At 42.4% G+C, this 23,966-nt stretch overlaps 1 protein-coding gene, 1 long non-coding RNA gene and 1 pseudogene across 4 annotated transcripts; 1 reads left to right on the top strand and 2 right to left on the bottom strand.

Annotated features, from left to right (window-relative positions):
* Positions 1-23,966, bottom strand: part of LOC134625026 (NACHT, LRR and PYD domains-containing protein 14-like) — a 551,707-nt pseudogene that overhangs the window by 413,840 nt on the left and 113,901 nt on the right.
* On the top strand, positions 22-14,299 carry zfta (zinc finger translocation associated). Of its 3 annotated transcripts, XM_063470350.1 has the most exons (6): positions 22-690; positions 3,304-3,816; positions 4,719-5,075; positions 8,151-8,603; positions 10,317-10,615; positions 12,976-14,299. In XM_063470350.1, exons 1-6 carry the CDS (start codon positions 567-569, stop codon positions 13,027-13,029), a joined length of 1,800 nt encoding a protein of 599 aa, XP_063326420.1. In that variant the 5' UTR covers positions 22-566; the 3' UTR covers positions 13,030-14,299. The 3 variants fall into 3 exon arrangements, with proteins under 3 accessions (XP_063326420.1, XP_063326419.1, XP_063326418.1); XM_063470349.1 differs by having other exon boundaries at positions 3,307-3,816; positions 10,317-14,299; XM_063470348.1 differs by having other exon boundaries at positions 10,317-14,299.
* Positions 16,697-20,371, bottom strand: LOC134625056 (uncharacterized). Its single transcript, XR_010093681.1, has 3 exons — positions 19,994-20,371; positions 17,861-18,029; positions 16,697-17,520 (listed from the first exon to the last, which is right to left on the bottom strand). It is a non-coding gene; the product is annotated as an uncharacterized LOC134625056 (long non-coding RNA).

The raw sequence follows: 23,966 nt of genomic DNA, 5'->3' as shown, positions 1-23,966 counted from the left end.
GAGCTGCTGAGGGGCCCCGACTCACCGCCTCGTGGTTAACCGGCGCTCTGCCTTCATGTCGCGGCTGTGGGACAGCAGCAGCAGCAGCAGCTTACCGGTATTAGCGCCTGCTGCTCCCTCTGCCCCCCCGGGGTGGGTGTGCATCGTCGTAGCTGCTACTGTCTCTTTAAATTTACCCAGGAGCCCCTTAAGGAGCCCCAGGGGCCCCTAGTCCGGCTCCCCACCCTGAAGACAAGCAAGAGCCTAAAAATTCATGAGTAGAGGCCTGAGCCGAGGCGCCTCCACCGAGCACCGCGGAGCAGCGGCCCTTTTCGCCGGTGGATTTATGATTGTGTGCTTGCATGAAAAGTTAACTTGGCTCCCGTGCGGGGCGCGTGGGGGGACCGCGGAGAGCACGGGCTCCTCGGCGGTGGGCTCGTTATAGAGCGCCTGGCAGATGCGTGTCGAACGCTGCGGAGCGGCGAGAACGTGTTGTTGTTGTGAGGGTGACATGCCCCACGACGGCGACACGACCCACTGAACGAAGCACCGCCAACCACGACTGAAGCGAGAGCAGCGATCCAGTGATGGAAGAGAAAGGAGCGGGGCAGGGGGAGCCCGTGAAGCTCCGCTGTGCCTATCAGCCGGAGCTGCTCTCATTAATAACAAGCGGGCAGGAGGAAACCACGCAGGAGGAGAGCGAGTTAGTAGGTAAAGAGCAAAAAAACACATCTAGTGTTAATTTTCTTGTTTTTGTTCCAACGCTAAGTGGGTCTGCGTGGCTGTCAGAGACACAGCCATTGTCAGGCAGCCAGTTAATCCGTGTCAGGGACAAAGCCATGGAGCAGCATGGCCCCTCCGTCTCTGTGGCTCCTATAAACAAAGGCTCAACTGCACGCAGGCAGCCAGGCGAAGCGCACACTGCTGACACCTAGTGGACAGCGGCGGTACAGGCCGTCTCAGACCTGTCAAAGAGCGGAATAAACGCCGGTCACTGAAGAAGAAAGATAATAAAGGCAGGGTTATCCTTTCACGTGAGGTGCGAGCTGACCGCAGAAATGTCCGTAAGCAAGTTGTGCTTGATTACCAGATGACAGCAGCGTGACTTTCTCTGGAAGTTTAAAGCTCAAGCTGTGAGGAACTGAAAGGCTAGCGTTTCTAGCCCGAAAGACATGCCTACCAATGTTAGACCTAACAGTTTACTCACATGATATTTCTGCTGCTTTCTCTCATGTAATCGTTTGGGTTTTTGTAAAGATTGGTATCATTTAAACACACTATTTAAATGTTACCCATCCGCAGTGAGATAGAAATAGACCTGTGTGGACAGCCTGTACCTTAATAACTTCATATTAATGGAAACTAGATTGTTTTGCTCCAAGCCTGCTGATGTTCAGGTGTATATTGTTTTTATTGGTCTCTGTCAGCTACAGGGATTTGTTTTTGAGTGTGCCAGTGCAGTGCATGGAGTCAGACTACTGATTATTTGTTGGATGGGTGATTATTATTGAGTGTGCAGTCTGAAAGAGATAGGAGACTGTAAAGTCGTGCTTTGGGAGAACGTAACTAGGCAGCATCATATGCTAGTCTATAGGATGACTTTAAGGTTTAAGGTTTATTTATTTATATAGCACATTTTAAAACAACAGGGTTGATCAAAGTGCTTAACAATCAGCAAAAATCCAGCGAGACATTAAAAGGCAATGCAATGGAAAAAATGAAGAAGAGGAAGCCAGTGAACGTAGAGCCAAGGATTGAATGGTGGGAGGTGAAGAAGTCTAAAAGACGATTTTTGACCAGATGATTTAACACAATCTTGGAGAATGAGAGGATGATGCCTGAGGACTGAGACGACTGGTGTTGTGAATTGGTGCTATATAAATTGACTTGAGGAATAGAGAAGTGTGCTTTTCAATTTAATTTTGAATATAAATCAAAATTGAAATTAAATTTAGCAACAGCTTCAACAATTTGATGGGGTATTCACTCTGACGGGTAGGCGGGCCATGTAGACACCCATGTTTGTGTGCGCAGTAACTCAAGAACAAAGTGGCGTGGGAGCTTCAAATTGAAACCATGGGTGTGTCTACGAAAAATCTCAGACGAGTTCGAAAAGAGAATCTTCGAGTCTGAAGGTCAGAGGTCAGGCTTTCAGGGAAGCTTGAGAACAAGATGACATCGCCCCACTATTGCTTACATCATTGTTTCAGTGTATTGAGATGTGTAGGCATTCATTTATGCACAGCTAAGGTCCCACCACAGCACGCTGATCATTGTGTGGTGCGCTCCAGTTTCAGCTCTGGCTGTCAGATAGGTGGCCTCACGATGCTTTGGTACACAGGAGCTGTACACACTGTAAGATGCTCAGGTAGCTGCAGAACAAGCACAAGTGATGAGCCACACACCCCCGCACTGACAGCTGGTGTGAAGTCTTTTTGCTGCTGTGCTGTGTTTGGTTTGTTCTTTACATTATGGGGAAACATCTCCACTTTGATCTTATCTGACTAATCAACATTATTTCAGAAGTCTTGGTTTGTTCAGATGCAGCTTTACAAACCTAATGGCACCATGTTCTTTACGCAAGAAGAGCCTTTCTCCTGCTAACTGGGGTCTGAAGGCCTGCATGATCTCAACCTGAGGTGAATTTACTGGGACATCCTGGAAAGATTGTAGCATTGTGTTAACACACACCTGAATGCTCCGGATCAGCAGCCTGCCAAACACTTCTGCTTTTACAGACGATGCTCATCTGTAAACGGAACTTTATTTTTCATGCATTAACCACTTGCGGCCCACGTCACCCCTACTTCTACATGGACGTGAAGAAATCTAATGCAGTTTGGCCCTCGAAGTGACTTTTTTGTTAGGGAGGATTTGTTTGTTGTTGAGTGCAATGTTAAAATACGTTCTTTAAAAAGAAAAAACTGATTTAATATGAAGGCGACATGAGCAGAGAGCACAAACATGCTGAGGGATTGGCTGTGTTAGTTCGGTGACAGAGTCAGAAACTAATGTGTCACTTATGTCTGCAGTTTGATTTTGTTAAATACGAACAAAATTGTGTTCACATGAAGTTTTGTCTTGTTATACAATATTTTAAATAAAAAAAAAAACCAAACAAAACACAACATTTTTTGAAATATTTGTGGGTGTTTTCTTGTTTTGTGCTACTTAACCACTAAAGCGGCCTCACATGAGATGACAGTGCCAGCAGTGGCCCACAGCTTATTTAAGTTTGAGATCCCTGCTTTAGCAACATGAAGACACTGCTTCAGTTTGAAACCTGCTGCTCTGATCTGTAATCTGTCTTGTTCTTGTCTGAAGAAGACGGTCTTGCCAATGGCCATGGAGAGGTGGAATCAGAGAGCGGTGTGGTCACGCCTGTCAGGTCACCAGGCACCAGCTACTGGAGCATCACAGAGAGCCCAGATCACCCCCTCCTCCTCTCCCTGGCCCCGGGGCCCTCTGGAGCCAAACCCAGGGTGCAGAGAGCCTCGCGTCCAGGCCTGAGCCGGATTCCAGGCCGTGACCACCGCCGGTACTACCACGAGTACTGGCGCAGCGAGTACCTGATGGACTTTGACCCCCAGAGGCACGGCATGATCTGCATGGTGTGCGGTAGTTCATTGGCCACTCTGAAGCTCAGCACTATCAAGAGGCACATCAGACAGAAGCACCCAGACTCCCTGCTGTGGAGCGCTGCCGACAAAGAGGTGATCCGCTCGGGGTGGGAGAGCCACCTGAGTTTGGGGGGAGGGCAGAAGTTATACAGCCCTGCTTCGGGACCCTCACTTCAGGGAGAAGAGGACACTAGGCACTCAGGTCAACAGACTGGAGGTGGGTTGGTTTAAGTAGACGTTTTTCTCAAACTCAGTATGAACTTATATCATGGCGCGGTCATGTGTGAGGAGGAAGTGATGATGTAATATTTGATTGGATTGGACTGTTTGAAGGTAGTCCATGTTGCTTATTTAATATTACAGAGAGATGTAGCACTCTTTCTTGCCTGACAAAAATAACATTAATAAACACTCACACACACCAGTGAAAATGGAGCTGCTATCCCATAATGCTTGGAAAAGCAAACAGGAGAAGCTGAACCACTGACCCTGTGACGTGCATGGTGGACAAAGTGAAAGCTGGGATCAAGCACTTCATACAGCATGCATTTTTCACCCACTCACACGAGCACTTTTTCTACATTAGTGCCTTTTATCTAACACTCACACACATTCACACACAACTCTGGGTTAGTATCTCGCCAAAGCATATTTTGCATGCAGACCAGGGATGGAACGACCGACCTTCTGATTAGCAGATGACCTCCTCCACCTCCTGAGCTGCAGCCACCCCGTGTGTTCACAGTAGGTGGCAGAAAAGTGCAGATTGTGGCAGATATTACTTCATGTAAAAACAATGGATTTAACATTGTGATTGTAGGGAAGTTTCCCAAATGTAAAACTCTCCCAGATTCAGAAAAATAGTAAAAAAAACCACACGTTTCTTTTAGTTAGCGGTGTCTTTGTTACTATCTTGCACATTTTCATTGTTATTAGGACAAAAAGGCAATTTGTCCTGGCTGATTGAAGACATCTATAATAACCATGGTGTAATCGTATAAATTGGAATCAACATATAAACGCCTGACGTTACCTGTCTGCTGGAAGCAAAGCTAGTACAGTGCCAAAAGCTAAAAAAGTTGATTTGTTCTCATGCTGTTTTGTCTCTACTATAAGCAGAAACTGCAGACCCTGTGACAGCCCAGGAGCAAACCCAGCAGTCCATCAGCCTGACTCCCTGCTCTGTGGAGGGTGAAGCCCCGCAGCCTAAAGAAGAGGAGCAGTACCTGCCCGAGCCGTCAGCGCAGATCTTGGAACGCTATCTGAACGACTCGCTGCATGCCTGGTTCCGTCAGGAGTTCTTGATGGAATATGAGTCTCATGCCGGTCGGCTGCTGTGCATGGTGTGTGGAGCGGTGCTGCCCTCGCTTCACCTGGACCACATAAAGAGCCACCTGCTGGACACCCACCCTAACTCACTGGTGTACAGCTCTGAGGAGAAACACTGCATCCTTCAGGCCTGGACTCAGACTCACGGTAAGAAGTGCGACACCTCACACGCCCACGAGCAAAACGCAGTGTTGGTATTAAGGAAATGGTTTGTGCAAGTGAAACCAGTAGGAGGTACTGTAGCGACAGATTAATTCATCGTATCTCTTGTCACTCATCAGTTTAACCAACTTTTTTTTATCACTGGTTATCCAGGTCACCATTACCCCAGTAACAGGAAGCACTGAGCAGTCAACCATGCCATCTGTAGTCAGGTGGTTAAAGTGTATCAGCAAGGTCAAATCTGATAGGCTGATAATGATAATGACATGATAATAAGTGAGATCATTTGTTTTTTCGATCATTGCTTCCAGGTGATCACATACTGGCACAGTCATAAGAACGTAATGTCACCCTGTGGTCCTTTTACACTTTCACCATCTTCTTTTTTCCTTCTCTGTGCTGTGATGTGTTCATGGTTCACATCCATAAAGCTGTGGTCACAGTTTGGATCCCAGTGTGTCTGTTAGCTAAGTGTACAGTGTTTACTGTGTTTAGCAGTGGATAAACCCTGTAATGTGTTTGGCTCTCAGAGCGTGTAAATCAGCAATACCCCAGTTCAGTTCATCTCCAGACTCCAAAGCATTTACATTAGAAAGAGACGCCCGGAGGGTAAGATGACTAATTCTTTAGCAAGTGTTGGTGTTGAGGAAAACACCACGTGGAGACAGATGGACACAAACTGGAAATTAAAATGTTATATATAATTTTCAGATTCATGCCAAACTTGTTTGAGTCAGATGGTTGCACTGGTGCAGAGCAGGCTGGGATCGTCATGGTCAGTAAAAGGTTACCAGAGGTTAATTTAAGCTTATCATGCTGGTTGGATTCAAACACCAGGTTCCACCTTTCATAAGGTCCTATACTGTCTAAGACAGGGGTGTCCAACTCCAGGCCTTGAGTTCCGGTGTCCTGCAGGTTTTAGGTGTGTCCTTGATTCAACACAGCTGATTTAAATGGTTAAATGACCTCCTCAGCGTGTCCTGAAGTTCTCCAGAGGCCTGGTAATGAACTAATCATGTGATTCAGGTGTGTTTGACCCAGGGTGAGATCTAAAACCTGCAGGACACCGGCCCTCGAGGCCTGGAGTTGGACACCCCTGGTCTAGGAGCTCAAAATCAGCCATGATAGCTTTGGTGACACCCACAGAGACCATGAATCTCCGAGTCAGCCTGAACACAACTGGGATTAGCAACAGAAATGATTGTTTGATGAATATTCTCAAACCAGATCTTCCTTCCAAATTCACCTTTGACCCCTGTCAGTAGTCTGTGGTGATCATTGAACAGCAGTTTGATGAGACGGTGACAAAGACAAAACGCCAACATGTTAGACATGATTTAGTCTGGCACCATCTACACTTTTATGTAGACATTTATGTATGACTTAACCTGACACACCTGTTAGCTGCTGAACTCTTTACTGTGATGGAGACTGTGACAGGTCACATTAACAACAGCTGCAGTAATGAGAGGTTAACAGGAACTGGAGTCTGTTTGTTGCTTCAGTCTTTCTCACAGAGCAGCTGGATCTATGAGAGTGAATGGATGTTTCTCTACAGTGAGAGAGATGGATGCATTTAAATGTGCAGGAGGAAGAGCAGCAGTGACTTCATCAGTTACTTCTCACAGTAGCATCAGTGTGGACACTTTAAACTGTCACATGTCACACTACTATCAGGAAACTAAACAATTTAAACTGAAACAGGAATCCAATAACTCCCATCAAAACTAATGATAAAAGTGCAGCGATGGTGCTGATGGAGGCCAGAGTCAGAGACCCAGCTCTCCACCTTTTCTGGCCTTATAGCTATCGCATGCACAACAACGACACATCGGACGTGACCTCTCTAAAGATGATGGCACGATATGTCACTTGATTTCTCACAGACTGTGACACTGTGAAAGTGTGGCTCTCTGTTCTTCCTCTCTGAATGAAGCTGTGGGGATGTGACCTACACTACCGCTCAAACGTTTGAGAACAATTTTTCCAGTTATTGCAGTTCAAGTCATTCAAGTCCAGTGAACAGCTTGAAATGGTACAAATGTGGTGAACTGTCAGAGGTTAAACAACATAATGCACATTCACAATGATACAAAAAGGCCTTTTTCAGGGACAACATGGGTTAACAGTTTAAAGCTACAGGTGTTACTTCCAGCTCCCTCTGTCTGCATAAAGCAGTGCTGGACACACTGTGGTACCATACCCTCATCAGCATCAGCTGAACAGTGTTGAACTGCAGAAAGTAGAGTGATGTGAGAAAAAGGTGATTAACAATGGAAGAGAGACAGACCATCATAACACTTATAAATGCAGGTCTGTCCTACAGAGAAAAGACAAAGAAAGTCGAGGTGTCAGTGAGTCCAGTTTCCTTCTGCACTCAGAAACAAAGTGTGACAGGAAGAGGTCTGCAGACCCAAAGACACGACTGAGTCAGAGGACAAGTTTCTGAGAGTTAACAGCTGTGTGATGGCGGCTCACAGGACAACAGCTTCATCCTACAGCAGGATAATGAGCCAAAACATAAGACCAAGCTGTGCCAGAACTACCTCAGGAACAAAGAACAAGATGGTGAGCTTGAAAACACAGAGTGTCCAGCACAGCCTCCAGACTTAAACCCCATCGAGCTGGTTTGGGGTGAACTGGACAGAAGAGTGAAAGCAAAGCAACCTACAAGGTCCACATTTATGGGAACTTCTGCTACAGATATGGGAGAAGATTTGATTTCTGTTGTAGAAAGAAGCCACGACTGTGTTCAGCTGTTATATCTGCCAAAGGAGGCTACTTTGATGAGTCAAAAATTTAGAAAACATTTTGGTCTATAAGATGATTCTATGATTATTTTTTTTTAACTCCAATTACTTATTTGTGCTATGCTTTGATTTCAGCGCAATGAGACATTAAACTGCACAATTTGCTATTAAAAAAACTGGAAAAATTGGGGTGTTCTGAATGTCTGAATGACTCACAGCTGTCATTTGAACAGACTGATGTAGCCACAATGGGACTGAAACAAACAGATTATTTAATATTAGAAATGTTGTATGTTTCTGTGCCCTGTAGCAGAAGAAGCGGAGCACTCAAACAAATCAGAGACCAAAGATGCCGCTGTGGGGCTCTTCTCTGAGGACGTGGAAACCATCCAGATCAACACTGACGTGTACACGGAGGGCGGCGGCACTTTAACTCAGGACACTTGTCTTATTGGTGAGGACGGCGGTGTCGGAGTTCCCCAGCAGGGTCTGCAGCCCTTCCGGCAGCCTAAGAAGAGGAGGCTACACGGGGGCGACCCGTGGCGGCTGCGTCTGGACTATCTGGTGGCCTACGGGCCTCAAGGCCAGGGCATGTTCTGTATGGTGTGTTCTCAGGTCCTGCATGAAACCAAGGTTAGCAGCTTCCGCCGCCACATCCAGGAATGTCACCCGGAGACCACAACCCTGAGCCGACAGGAAAGGGAAGCCATGGCTGCAGCCTGGACCAAAGATTACCCCAGTGAAGGCATGCAGATCCAAGATGGTGAGAAGCTTTCAGCACTGATACACGTCTCTGTAAAGCTGTAAACTTGTTAGTAGTATTTTTCAACAATATTAGGCCTTTGTAGAACGTTTGGTGGTTTTGTATTTTTCATGTTTTATACCGTAAGTCAGCTTTGTCAGCTGCTGCTGACATCCACAGTCAGTGGAACACAACACATTCCCACTCAAAGAGGCTCAAAAGCACCTTACTGCTGTGTTAAGAGTTGTTTGTGTTTGTTTGGCTGGTCTTTTTAGCATCCTCACTTACTGTTTAGCCTGAGAAAATAGACATTTGTACACATACTGTATTTTCCGCACTATAAAGCGCACTTTAAGCACACTCCTTTAATTTTCTCGGAGTAATCTGGGTCCTAAACTCTGTCCTCTCAGGGTCCCAAAGTCAAACGATCACTGTGGCATCACTGACAGTTAAAAACTGTTTAAATTCTTTCATCTTTAATAAAATGATCAGCGTTGCTGCTTTACCAGGTGAAACAATGAAGTTTAACATCCAGGCATCCATGAAAACAGAATTTATTAAATTCAATGGAGTTAGAAGTTAGCAGGAAGTTAGCTCGCTAGCTTCCACCTAAACATGATATAGCATGTTCTGACTGAGAGATTTCTGAAAAAATTAAAACGTACAGCTCTGCTATCACTTCCAACATAAATGAAGACAGAAAACTAAACAGCAGTGACGTTTGTAGGGTTACTGAAGTTGGGCTAGCTGTTATATAATGATGTGCTACGTGGTGGCTAGCGACACAGCTATGTTAGCATAATGCTAACTTTTTTCCACTCGATAAAAGTTAACTTGAGGGTTCCTGATGGTTAGGAACAAATGCAATCGCATGGCAGGATGCTGTAAACGGACCAAACTTCAGTCAGGAGAACAACTGAGATAATCCATCCACAATACCAGGTTAGTCATTAATATACTGCAACAACATGGGAATAGAGCAGCTGCCAGAGAATTCAACATTAGTGAATCAATGATACGGAAGTGGAGGAAGCAAAAAGAATGAGTTGAGTAAAGTTGGATTTACCTAACTGTTTTGTTTCGCTTAGTGTGCCTTATAATCTGGTGCCTTTATCATCCGAAAAATACGTAAATCTCAGCATTTGCAATTATCTATAGAGTCAAGCCGAAACTGACATTTCACAACTGATACAGTGAGTAAAAGATTCCACAAGAATTGCAGTGTAGCGAGTAAGTTAGCTAATGTAGCAGATAAATCTGTTAAACAACGTGAGCTTTGTCAGGAACATTGGTCTGTTAGGGTTTTATTGAAAAATGAAGATGATAGTTTACTTGTTTATTAAGTCTCCAGCAATCTAATGGTAGTTTTCTAACCTTACTGACCACTCAAAGCACTTTAGACTACAAGTCACAGTTTAACCATACATTCATTCAGCACATAAAGAGTTTAAAGTGTATAAATTAATCTGATTCACATGCAGGCACAGGGAGAACTTATGGGGTCCTGGCTCGGTCAAACCAGGCGGGAGTGCTAATCACATAGTGTGTATTAACATAGCTTGTTTGCAACTTACCGTGAAGACGCCACTTGACTCAGCACTGTGGGTGGTTAGAAAGGCTCTAAAAGTGCTATCAGGTACAACAAGCAGAGACACTAGCGTGTGATAAAGATTTGATGTAGTGGTGGAACTAGGCAAGAATCTGGCATCCCCTCCCCCTTATTTTTTCCCACAGAAATCAACCCCAGTGAAGTTGATGTCCTCAGTACCGCAGGAGAGACAAATGAAGATGCCTCCCCTGATGTCAAAATACCCAGCAAACTGGTGATAAAGGAGGAAGCTGTGGGCGAAGCCAAGGGCAAATCAAAGGATGGCGGCGCTGCAAACACACCTTCTCGTCATGGTCATTACCCCGGCAAGGACCAGAGGAGGAACTACCAGGTGCGCTGGCGGACGGATTACTTGATGGATTACGACTGTAGGAGGCACGGGCTGATCTGCATGGTGTGTGGAGCCACTCTGGCCACACTGAAGGTCAGCACTATTAAAAGGCATATTCAGCAGGTCCACCCTCACTCGCTGTATTTCAGCGCAGTGGAAAAGCAGCAGGCCCTGCAGAGCTATAACCAGACTGCCCTGCATTTCATCCATTCTGACGACTGCTTTTCACCCCGGGACCATGGACATACTGAGCTGGCCCCCACTTCAACACACTTGGACACTTAAGAAGGGCTTCTGTCTGTTGCTCCTTACATGACTTCAGAAACAGCCCTCCTTGTTCTCTTGAAGGGAAATTCAGGTATTTGTAATTTGTAAAAGACTGCAATTTCCCTTTAAGTCGGCATCTGGGAGTACTGCTGTGGCTAAAGGACAATAATGGGTGCCACGTGGGAATCGACAACAATACAAATATCACGCAGCCTAAAACAAAATCAAAGTGCAGCCACTCATTTGAAACTAAAGCTTTTTTGCACATCGCCTGTTTTACCTGAGGACCTCACAAGATTTTGGGAAATTATTGCTTTAGATGTACAAAATGTATGTTTTGCTTATGTATTTATTTCCTAGCTTTGTATCTGTTGGTACTTTAAATATAAATCAACATGAACCCAAGTGGGTGGTCCTCTGGAGCAATCGGATAATATCTCTGAATCTGCGGACACAAACTGTAGAGTAACGCTAAGATACTTTTTAAAAGTAATGTATAGAAAAATGACACGGGGCTCATGCTATCGGTCCAGTCACATTCACTGCTAATGTGGCAAAGACTGAACATAGATGGATCTTCTTTTTGTTGGGGGTACATTCGCTTTTCACATCCTAAGAATTGATGCAGTGTTCTCTTTGGCAGCCAACAACAAAACATTTCTGCTTTGCTTCTAGGTAAAATATTGTAATGTATCAGTTAGCAGAGGCAGCTAGCTGCTAGCTGCATGTGAATTTATTCTGTTCCTTAGTCTTTGTTGGCCTACCAAACTAGCTGCTAATGTGCTAATATGCCAGTTTTGTTCAAAGTAGATGGGGTCCCCAGGTACAGGCGCATACAGCGCAGCATTTATGATGGCGACATTTAACAGCCAAGCCTAGTTACGTTTATGTCAGAATCATAGCAATGCATGGACTTAATATTTTGTCAAGGTTGGCATGTCATATTAGCTGTGTTGCACCTTCAGCTTTCAGCTGCAACTGCTCCTCGGAGAATAAAGTGCCCCACAAAAGAACTGAAAGTAATGGGACAGTTATGTCTTTAATAACCTTTTGCCTAATTAGCAAGCTTGCTAACTGGCAGGTAACAGTTGCCTACCAGCTAGGGTAGCGGCAATGTTACATTTGATGTTCTGATTCCTGTCCTCCAAAAAGGAAAGCTTTACTGAATGCTGAATGCTTCGATTTTAGTGGAAACACAACAAAGATTTCCAGTGAAACATTCCAATGTGGTAACAAACTCGCAAATTTCACTTTGAGGTCACCAGGGCCACCCTCTTCCTGGGCTAGCTAGCACGCAGACAGAATTAGCAGTTGCGTCTCATTTGGGCTAGTTAGGAAAAACAGAAGTAACTTTCTGGTCTGAATCAATGTAAATGTGGAATATTTAAACACGGATACTCGTTCATGTATTTCTCAGCAGAGATGTTTGGTTTGTCAGAGGAGGAAAAGGTCAGGCAAGCTCGGAGAGGACTTCTAATACCGATGCCCTATTTTGCATTTCTAAAGAAAGGCATTCAGTTATGCAATAAAATATAATAACTTATCAATCCTACGCTTGATCACGCCACAAAGTTTCATGATGCTCAGCAGTGCTCGCTAACAGACAAAAGGGGTGAGCAAGTTGCTGACTGAGTGGAGATGAGCCATTGGTTTCCCTGCTGCAAGTCAAAATCTTTGTTCCTTTGATACCCAACGAGTATCTGGACTTAAGCACTTATGGCACAGTGAAGTCCTGGAAATGTGGCATTGTGGGGGCCTGAGTCTTCTCTCAGGAAGTAAGAAACAGAGTGCTCAGTGAGGCGAACAAGAAAACTGAGTCAAATTTAAGACAACTCAGCACTTTGTCCCATAAAATGTACTAAACCCCAAATGTCCTTGTGTGCATCCAATAGAATGAGATGTTTGGTGTTATTGCTGAAGACAATGAATGGCAGCGTGCAGTCACTGGGTTCACATCACTCCAGTCTATTTAATCTCTTGTTTACAGAGGAGGAAGAGGAGGCCCTCTTCTCACTTATCCTCAGCATTTGGCATCAACATCAGCCTGAGTCATTTTGTTAGCTAAAAGCTGTACAAAAATATGTAAATATGAATGATTATTTCTTTATATGAGCACTTTGATGCAGCCTGGTTTCTACAGTCTCTGTTTGTAATTATATCCAGTTTTTCTACTTTATTCCAAACAGCGTCATTCTTCAACACTTGGAGCGAAGCTTGTTGAACTTCTGCCTTCACTTTGAAACCTTCACTCCAGCTCTGGTACCGCTTCATATTTTTCATTCACTGTACAAAGTTTATGCAACGAAGAAAACTGAAGATTAATTATTTGGAAAAGAAAAGTCTGCCATAACCAGTTCTTCACCTGGAAATTATACCTCAGGGATTTTGTTTTCATCGACAGCCCATTCACATAATCGTTCTCAACTTGTAGGCTGTCGATGTACTGATGGAGGAGTCAGGATTGGTTGTACAGGTGGGAGAAATATGAGAACCTGGGCCACTGTTTAAAGAAAACAGAAGTCTAAAAATGTTACTTTTTTATTGTATTTTTAAGAAGTTGTGCTTTCACAAAAAGTTGGATTTTAAGGGGGGAAAGTCATGTTTTAAGAAAAAGTCACATTACAATGTCATAGAATTTTACAATTGTGAGCAAAAGAACATATATACATATGATCAGTTCATTAGGTACACTCTGCTAGTGCTGGGTTGCACTCTTACATCATCCAGCCGCTGCAAATAGTCTTCAGAGATTTGTACGGTTTGTGCAGATTCGACTGCTGCCCCACGGGCACGACGGGTCCATGCTTTCACTGTGTTGAAATTTGGACACTATCATCCGAATATTGTAGTAGAAATGAAGACTCATCAGGGTGTTTTTGCAAACTTCTGTCGTCCAGTTTTGGTGAGTCCGAGTGAACTGTAGCCTCTTGCACTTGCTGAGCAGCCCCTGGTCTAGTCTGCTGCTGCTGCTAACGTGTCGTGTGTTTTCTCCTTTTTCACACTGTTCTCTGTAAACTTAGATACGGTTGTGGAGGAAAAAGTCTTGTGATTGGCTGTAAATGAGCAGTCAAACAGGTGTACCAAATGAAGTGGTCAGTGAGTGTATGTTTATTCTGACATATTCTACACCTAAAGCAGAGAATATGACTTCATTCTCAAAAACAACTTGTGAAACCATGATGATATTCTGCGTTTCCCCCTTTAAATGCTACAGCGTCTGTGGTCAGCGGCTCCATTCCTGACTCACTTTCTACAAATGATTTCATTTTTTTGCATTAGAGCAGGTCTAACCATGGCTCTAATAACATTTTGACACAGCACTTATATTTTAAAATGAGGTGAGTTGCAGTGAAACGAATCAGAGGCTCATTTAAGTGAGACATGATGCACTTGATTGGATGTGTGTGTTTACTGTGTTTGTGGGGGGATGAGCTCCTCCTCCTTTATGTTCTCATCACCTTTCATCTGTAAATGATCAACATATGCATTCTCTCCTCTGTGGTCTTTGAATAAATACTCATTACCACGAGTCTGTCTGTGGGGTGTCTGTACTACACTATATCTGTGCACAGTTAAGCTCGAATAACTGACACTTGAAATGTGGTTTGAAACACCAGAAATATCAAAAATGAGCTAAAAGAGTCCAGCTTTGGACCAGCACACTGTTCAGGGTTCAAGTTCCCTCACAATCAGCTCATTGTTCGTATAATAGTTTTAGATTTAATGAAGTCATGAAGCATTTCACCATCATATTATTATTAATACTGTCCAACGTACAAGCATGCAGCACATCTGGTGTTTTTTAATCAGATTACATTTTCCCCTGGGATATGGAGGACCACAAGAGCCACGCGCATCGAAATAAAAATCTCTGTGCTTTAATAATGAATTGTAGAATAAATTCTGCAATTGTAAATTCATTTTTGAATTCCAATTTAATAAACTGCATTTCAAAATCCTTTTTCCAATTGCATTTCAAAATCCTTTTTCCAATTGCACTTTAATAAACTGCATTTTAAAATCCTTTTTTCAGTTGCACTTTAATAAACTGCAGTTCAAAATCCTTTTTCCACCTGCAATTTAATAAACTGCAGGTCAAAATCCTTTTTCCACTTGCAATTTAATAAACTGCAGGTCAAAATCCTTTTTCCACCTGCAATTTAATAAACTGCAGGTCAAAATCCTTTTTCCACCTGCAATTTAATAAACTGCAGGTCAAAATCCTTTTTCCACCTGCAATTTAATAAACTGCAGTTCAAAATCCTTTTTCCACTTGCAATTTAATAAACTGCAGTTCAAAATCCATTTCCCTTTCCTGTTCGCTCCGGGATTAGCTGCTGGATTAGCTCCTGGATTAGCTGCTGGATTAGCTCCTGGATTAGCTGCTGGATTAGCTCTTCGATTAACAACTTGCTGGAGGCTATTCAAATTAGCCACACCGTGGGATGTAAGGAGCTCTCTGATTGGTTGGTCAGACACAGGCTGTCTGCCAGCCTGGATTTTTCTAGCTCATAGCTTCGCCCTGCTATGAAGCGTGTGTGCTTGTACAAAGGCCGTTCAGCGTCGGGATTTACACTCGGCTCGACACGGATATGTGAAGAATGAAGGGACCCTGCAGCGAAACGGAGAGCCAACCTCTGACTGAGTGCCTGTCTACACAGTCTGACCACCTGTTGAAGGTAAGGTGCTAACGTGGCTAACGCTAGCATCACCGCACGTAGCCCCGTTATTTTAAGATCATCTTAGCTAATGAAAGTTTTACGTCGCAGCTGTACGAGCTCGCTACGTGTTTTGTAAGCTGCTGTGCTCTTCACAAATAAAGCTGGAAGCAGCTCAGACTGTTAGAACCAGCACTGAGGCCTGTTACATTTATACAGTGTTAGAGCAATGGCTGCAACCTACAGCCTTTAAACTAGCGATTAAAATGCTGACAGTAAACTCGTCAGTCCAGATGTTACCACATTACTTTGTGATACTTAGAGTTAAAACAACTGAGACAGGCTGATTAAAATAACAGCTGTCAGTTCTCTCATTCCTTATATCAAGACTGGAGATCACACTACTGATTTCAGTTCATTTAATATGTGAGTGCACAGATTCATTCTCAACTGGACAGAAATGATGATCAAAGGTTGTATATATGATGAATTCATCAAATCCCAGCCTCTAACACAGTGCGCTGAATCTTAGCTTTGAATGTCCAGTATATTCTAATCAGTGTAATTTAAGCATTCACTGAACCTATAGTATCTACACCTGTGTGGCAAATGTGTGGTAAAGATACAGATAATGAAATTTAATTATTAATACAATATACATCATGAAAAATGAAAGCTGAAATTGATTCAGTTTAGTACTTTTCTCTGTATGCTCTGTGATTATAAAGGCCTTAAATTCTGTGATATATACTGTAAATGATGTTCACAGAGGTCTTAAAGTACTTAAATCACTGCTGATAGTCTGGTTGTTTACATTTTCACATGTTTTTGTGTCTGTAGGGCTGTTTGATGACGATTTGGACTCCTCTGGGAGATGAGGACACACCCACATCTGTTCCATACTGCAGCCATTGATGGTGTTACAGCTCTGAGTCAGCTTTGGGCCATCAGACGCACACACTGGAAAACCAGCACCTGGACTTCATGCAGGAGAGACGGCCTCAGTGATGATGGACTCTGCATCCTCTACTTTACCTCTAATCTCTTTCTTTTTTAACACACAATTAAAATCACTCCAAAAGAGTGTAAACTTCCTGAGGAAGTCTCTAACTTGTACACATTTGTACATTTACTTGTTTTATGAGTTATTTTTAAGAAGAGTAAAGTTATTCACAAAGTTTTTATTCTTCTGTATTTATTCTTTTGTATCATGTACCACAGTCATACTGAACTTTACAGACCTGATGAATTGGGGGAAAAAAAGATCACACACACACACACATTATATTTATATATATAGATATATATATACACACACACATTTCAGCTTCAGCAGTATTTCTATTCATCTTATGAATTACAGTCTAATGTCAATTCACTGAGTTCAGTTTTGGTCTTAAACTCCAGAGAATACCACCTGGTTCAACAATCTTTTTATCTGATTATTGGCAATATGTTTTCTTCTGAAAGAAGAAAACATTTTGGGCTCAATTTCAGCCTCAGGCAAAATTGAGCCCAAAGAAACAAAGTTTAGTTCCTCTTGATTTTCCATGGAAAATTGTTTTATCACTCATCCAGGTGACTTCTCCAGTGTCACGGATGACTGATGAATGTATCTCCCACTGGAAACCAATGTGTCCAGTTAAAGTCAATCGACTTTTTTTAAGGAGAGTTGTTAGATGCTGTGCTCATGAGGACAATGGGTTTTAACTTGCAGCACAACACAAAGCTGCCATACTGGATCAACGATCAAAACACTTAATTGAGCAGAATTAAGGCAAAATGTAATATCCTCACATGACACATCACACATGACCCAGCATTGTTCTAAGAATGCAAACTTTCTTATTGGAAGTTTCCACAGCTGCCAGAAAGGGACAGATTTCTGGCTGGTCTTAATGAGTGATCGTTGCTCTCTCGTTTTCTCTGGAATTGCGGCACAGAGGATGTAACACCCATGATAAGCACTGAGGTTTGTGTCCTTGTCAGAAATCAGCAATACTCAGCTTCCAGGTAAGGAAAGGTGGAACCAGAAGATATTCAAATGCATCTCTCCACAGCTGCTGATGAATTCTACAAAAAACAAAGTTTGTTAAAAACATTTGCAGGTGAATCACCACTGATTTATCAGTGACATCCATTTACTCAAAAATTACTGGCAAGTGGATAACTAGGGGGGATGGATATATACACATATATATATATAAAATTTCAAAAGTGTCCTGTACAAAATTGAACTATATATGGCAAATGTGGTGTGGTGCTTGTGGAATTTTTAACAAGGACCCTACAAAACTTTACAGTACTCATGCTGCCAAACTTTTGACAGCTAGGTGTGCAGTTCCTGCTTTAAATGCATTCAAAATCTAAGTGATAAGAGGCCAGAAATGTTTGAACTCGCTTATGAACCAACATCACTGAGGCCGTCTCTCCTGCATGAAGTCCAGGCGCTGGTTTTCCAGTGTGTGCGTCTGATGGCTCAAAGCTGACTCAGAGCTGTAACACCATCAATGGCTGCAGTATGGAACAGATGTGGGTGTGTCCTCATCTCCCAGAGGAGTCCAAATCGTCATCAAACAGCCCTACAGACACAAAAACATGTGAAAATGTAAACAACCAGACTATCAGCAGTGATTTAAGTACTTTAAGACCTCTGTGAACATCATTTACAGTATATATCACAGAATTTAAGGCCTTTATAATCACAGAGCATACAGAGAAAAGTACTAAACTGAATCAATTTCAGCTTTCATTTTTCATGATGTATATTGTATTAATAATTAAATTTCATTATCTGTATCTTTACCACACAGGTGTAGATACTGTAGTTCAGTGAATGCTTACATTGCACTGATTAGAATATACTGGACATTCAAAGCTAAGATTCAGCGCACTGTGTTAGAGGCTGGGATTTGATGACTTCATCATATATACAACCTTTGATCATCATTTCTGTCCAGTTGAGAATGAATCTGTGCACTCACATATTAAATGAACTGAAATCAGTAGTGTGATCTCCAGTCTTGATATAAGGAATGAGAGAAATGACAGCTGTTATTTTAATCAGCCTGTCTCAGTTGTTTTTAACTCTAAGTACCATAGAGTAATGTGGTAACATCTGGACTGACGAGTTTACTGTCAGCATTTTAATCGCTAGTTTAAAGGCTGTAGGTTGCAGCCATTGCTCTAACACTGTATAAATTAGTGATGGTAAATTTGATTCTTTTTACTGAATCGAGTTTTAATGAGTCACTCACCAAAGTGAATCGGGTTTTTTGAGTCATTTGATTCACTGAGTCAGTTGACCAGAGAGTGCAAAAAATGTACATTTTCACTCAAACTTAATTTCTTTTCTATTTTCATGTAAATCCTACTGCTAAGATGAGTGATTCTAAAAGAAAACAACAATTTTATAAAGCAAAAAAGAGCAAAAAAATTTCTAAAGGGAACATTTATCTTGTTTATTTTTATTTTATTAGTATTTTCCTTAAATGTGTCAAGTATATATTTTCTCATCTAAATGTCCACTGAGCCGTGAGCCAGGGGGCGGTAATGCGCCTTAACATTGGTTGCCAACCAAGAAGAAGAAGCTGTGAGCCCGGAGGGAGGGGGTGAGTGAGTGAGTGATTCGTTCGCTCTATGATTCAGCACAGGAGGGAGGGGGTTAGCGAGTCCTGAGTGGCTCGCTGGCTCTACGATTCAGCACAGGAGGGAGGGGGTGAGCGAGTCCTGAGTGACTCGCTGGCTCTACGATTCAGCACAGGAGGGAGCGGGTTAGCGAGTCCTGAGTGACTCGCTGGCTCTACGATTCAGCACAGGAGGGAGCGGGTTAGCGAGTCCTGAGTGACTCGCTGGCTCTACGATTCAGCACAGGAGGGAGGGGGTTAGCGAGTCCTGAGTGACTCGCTGGCTCTACGATTCAGCACAGGAGGGAGGGGGTTAGCGAGTCCTGAGTGACTCGCTGGCTCTATGATTCAGCACAGGAGGGAGGGGGTTAGCGAGTCCTGAGTGACTCGCTGGCTCTACGATTCAGCACAGGAAAGGAGGGGGTGAGTAGCTCAAATGTGCTGTTAGCATGTTAGCAGAGCGATGCTACTGTGAACCGAGGAGCTATTGTCTTGATGTGAGCTTCTACTCAGGGTTTTTTCTTCCAGTTCAGAGCAGAAATGTTTTTGTTAAGATACTGGATGTTGTGTTTTTCTCCACAATTTTAATTATAAGCTAGATATATTGCTGCTAACAGCAACAGGGATGAGTCAGTGAGTCAGTTGGGCTTGTGAATCATGATTCATGAGTCAGTAAAGTGATTCTCGAGTATTGAACGATTCGTTCATGATTCGCGCATCACTAGTATAAATGTAACAGGTCTCAGTGCTGGTTCTAACAGTCTGAGCTGCTTCCAGCTTTATTTGTGAAGAGCACAGCAGCTTACAAAACACGTAGCGAGCTCGTACAGCTGCGACGTAAAATTTTCATAAGCTAAAATGACCTTAAAATAACGGGGCTACGTGCGGTGATGCTAGCGTTAGCCACGTTAGCACCTTACCTTCAACAGGTGGTCAGACTGTATAAACAGGCACTCAGTCAGAGGTTGGCTCTCCGTTTCGCTGCAGGGTCCCTTCATTCTTCACATATCCGTGTCGAGCCGAGTGTAAATCCCGACGCTGAACGGCCTTTGTACAAGCACACACGCTTCATAGCAGGGAGAAGCTATGAGCTAGAAAAATCCAGGCTGGCAGACAGCCTGTGTCTGACCAAGCAATCAGAGAGCTCCTTACATCCCACGGTGTGGCTAATTTGAATAGCCTCCAGCAAGTTGTTAATCGAAGAGCTAATCCAGCAGCTAATCCAGGAGCTAATCCAGCAGCTAATCCCGGAGCGAACAGGAAAGGGAAATGGATTTTGAACTGCAGTTTATTAAATTGCAGGTGGAAAAAGGATTTTGACCTGCAGTTTATTAAATTGCAGGTGGAAAAAGGATTTTGACCTGCAGTTTATTAAATTGCAAGTGGAAAAAGGATTTTGAACTGCAGTTTATTAAATTGCAAGTGGAAAAAGGATTTTGAACTGCAGTTTATTAAATTGCAAGTGGAAAAAGGATTTTGACCTGCAGTTTATTAAATTGCAGGTGGAAAAAGGATTTTGACCTGCAGTTTATTAAATTGCAGGTGGAAAAAGGATTTTGAACTGCAGTTTATTAAATTGCAAGTGGAAAAAGGATTTTGAACTGCAGTTTATTAAATTGCAGGTGGAAAAAGGATTTTGACCTGCAGTTTATTAAATTGCAAGTGGAAAAAGGATTTTGACCTGCAGTTTATTAAATTGCAGGTGGAAAAAGGATTTTGAACTGCAGTTTATTAAATTGCAAGTGGAAAAAGGATTTTGACCTGCAGTTTATTAAATTGCAGGTGGAAAAAGGATTTTGAACTGCAGTTTATTAAATTGCAAGTGGAAAAAGGATTTTGAACTGCAGTTTATTAAATTGCAGGTGGAAAAAGGATTTTGAACTGCAGTTTATTAAAGTGCAAGTGGAAAAAGGATTTTGAACTGCAGTTTATTAAAGTGCAACTGAAAAAAGGATTTTAAAATGCAGTTTATTAAAGTGCAATTGGAAAAAGGATTTTGAAATGCAGTTTATTAAATTGGAATTCAAAAATGAATTTACAATTGCAGAATTTATTCTACAATTCATTATTAAAGCACAGAGATTTTTATTTCGATGCGCGTGGCTCTTGTGGTCCTCCATACTGGGATGAATAAAGTATTCTGATTCTGAAATCATTGTTTCCAGTTTTTCTCGTAACCTTGGCCGTTCAACAGCTCAATTCAGGGCTGAAAAACACATTTAATCTCAACCAAATCAAATTTACACCTTCTATCTCAGTTTCTTTTCTTTATTAGGATGTATTATGATTGAAACCTCTCCCACTAATTATAGTTTTGAGTATTGAATCATACAAACAGGAGACATGGTCAGTGATTTGAAAGTTATCAGAGTTGTGAATATTAATGTTTAGTAAATAATCTCCTGTGTAGTCATGAAGATTTCAATGAATGTATAAAGTAAAACATATTCAGTATAATCCATCTGATCGCTCCTCAGCAAGTACAGTCCTCTAAGGGAAGCCACACACTGGACAAAGCTCATTTCTGCAGCTCGTATTCGCCGTGTCGCTCTTTTGGTCGCCGCTCAAAACCCGTGAGCACAGGTCAGGGTCGGGACGTCGATCTAGAGCTTTGTTACAGGCTCAGCTCGCTCTTCACCACGACGTCCACACGACTGCCCATCTCCAGTTCCCCTTTGTCGTGAACAAAACCCAGATGTTTATGTTCTACAATAAATATAAATATACTGATATTTTAATGATTTTAATCATTTCAAACACAGTGGGAAGTAACTATATCATTAGGATTGTCTAAATCAGGGGTCTCAAACTCGTGGCCTGGGGGCCACTTGTGGCCCATGTCACCCCCTGCTTGCACATTGACCTGAAGAAATCAAATGAAATTTGTCTCTGGAAGTGACTTTTTTGTTTGAGGATTTGTTTGTTGTTGAGTGCAATGTTCAAATAAGTTCTTTAAAAAGCCAAAAATGATTTAATATGAAGGCGACAGAGATATGCTGAGGGATCGGCTGTGACAGAGTCACAAACTAATGTGAACACTTATGTCTGCGGTTTGATTTTGTTAAATATGAACACAATGACCAGACAGAGACGGCCAATATGTTTATTTGGTAGTTCAATCAAAGGCTTCAGTTAGTTAGAGGGAGAAAAAAAAATAGCGTTCACTTTTGCAGCTTTGTCTTCTTATACAATATTTGGAAACAAAACAAAACAAAACATTTTTGGAAATATTTGTGGGTGTTTTCTTGTTTGTTTTTGTTTTGTACTAGTTAAACACTAAAGTGGCCCTCACATGAGTAGACCGGGCCAGCAGTGGCCCACAGCTCATTTAATGTGAGACCCCTGGTCTAATGATTGGTAGAAACTGCTTCTTTCGTCTGTCATAGTGATATGTGAAACACGGCTCTAAAGGCATCACTGCTCACGCTCAGTCAGTTGATGACGACGGCTAATCGTAAGGGGAGTCAACAGCCGAGACACGGTTTGTGACACGTGTGACGAGACCACCGACCTCGTCAAACACAAACAAAAGTAAATCATTACACAGATAAATAATCTGCTCTGTGTTATTATATATTGTGTATGCTACATTGTAACCAAACCAGTCCTTTTGGATACTTTAAATCTCTTTATAGAATTACTGTTATATTTGTTGGCTTCTCTGCTGCCCTCTGGGCCTCATTGTGTTTAATGTCAGTGACAGTTTTGCCACAAACTGATTGCAGCTTCTACCTCCTAAAAAATGTTCTCTCTGGTTTAAAATTGCCGGATATTATTCATAAGAGATGGTTGACAATATGTGTTGCACATTATAGCCCAACAGTTCATTTCTAGCTGTTTAAATACCAACATTATTATTATTATTTTTTTTGGCAAATACTGGAAATTGTTTCTTGGCCTCAGACTTTCAGGTGCTGATTCTCATTCTGCAAACCACTCCAGTGAACTGTTGTTGTGATTTGACTCTATATAAATCAAATAGTCAGTGCAAATCAGTCAAAAGTGTTTGCGAACTCTGACAAAGCATTTCTGTCCTAACAGGAGGAGTCTGGATCATAAGCTGTAGATTCAGATTGAACCCACCTGTACACCTGTGCTATTCACGGATTTTAAGGCACTAAAGCATGACACTAGAGCCAGACTGATGCCAGGATTTTAGAGTAGTGGGTCTCATATTGATACATTCATTTATATTGTTTTTAGCCCCGAGCCGTAAAAGGCTGATGTGGTCGGCAGCGTGCGAACTGAAGTCTGTGAATGTTATAACTTGATAACGAAGCTAAGTAGGATGGTTTTGGTGAATCTACTAAAAATCTCGGACAAGTTCAAATCTCAGGTTGAGGTCAGAGTTCAGATTTTCTAAAAATCTTGTGAACATGATAACTTCAGAAGGAAATCACCAAGTATTTTCAAATTCATCCCACAGGTGCATCTACCAGCAGCCAGTATTTTATTATATATACAAACGCAGTACATCGTTTCCTTTATGAAAAGCTGCTGACTTGCATTTCTTTGGATCGTACGGTTACATTGTAACCTTGGTTCTCTGAGTGAGAACCATATGACAGAGAACATCACTTTCCTTTGGAGAATATTTATCTTCAATAAACTCCACTTGTTCCAACTGTTTGCCTCCACACAGGAGCTGATTTTCAAACGTTTCATTCAAGTTTTACAACTATGTGGCTGTTATTCGGTTATGTAATAGCTGGAAGGGGGATGTTCAATATGCGTGTAACTATCAACACTTCATGGTTGTAGCGTGGGGGCCCGGTCTAAAATTAGAAACTATAATCCTCTCCTCACCCAAACACCATAACAGACAGCAGGCTCTCATGTCCAGTCTTATTACTTGAGGGCCTCACATTAAATGAGCTGTGGGCCACTTTAGTG

Source organism: Pelmatolapia mariae, linkage group LG3_W (genome assembly GCF_036321145.2).
Source record: "Pelmatolapia mariae isolate MD_Pm_ZW linkage group LG3_W, Pm_UMD_F_2, whole genome shotgun sequence".
NCBI lineage: Eukaryota > Metazoa > Chordata > Actinopteri > Cichliformes > Cichlidae > Pelmatolapia > Pelmatolapia mariae.
Note: the sequence above shows the minus strand (reverse complement) of the source record. Positions and strands in the feature narration are given on the sequence as shown.

Excerpts from the sequence above, each read along its gene's own strand:
- zfta (XM_063470348.1), top strand. The coding sequence starts at position 567 with ATGGAAGAGAAAGGAGCGGGGCAGGGGGAGCCCGTGAAGCTCCGCTGT. Across the intron at positions 3,817-4,718 it reads CTCAGGTCAACAGACTGGAG|AAACTGCAGACCCTGTGACA; the intron begins GTGGGTTGGTTT and ends TACTATAAGCAG. Across the intron at positions 8,604-10,316 it reads AGGCATGCAGATCCAAGATG|AAATCAACCCCAGTGAAGTT; the intron begins GTGAGAAGCTTT and ends TTTTTCCCACAG.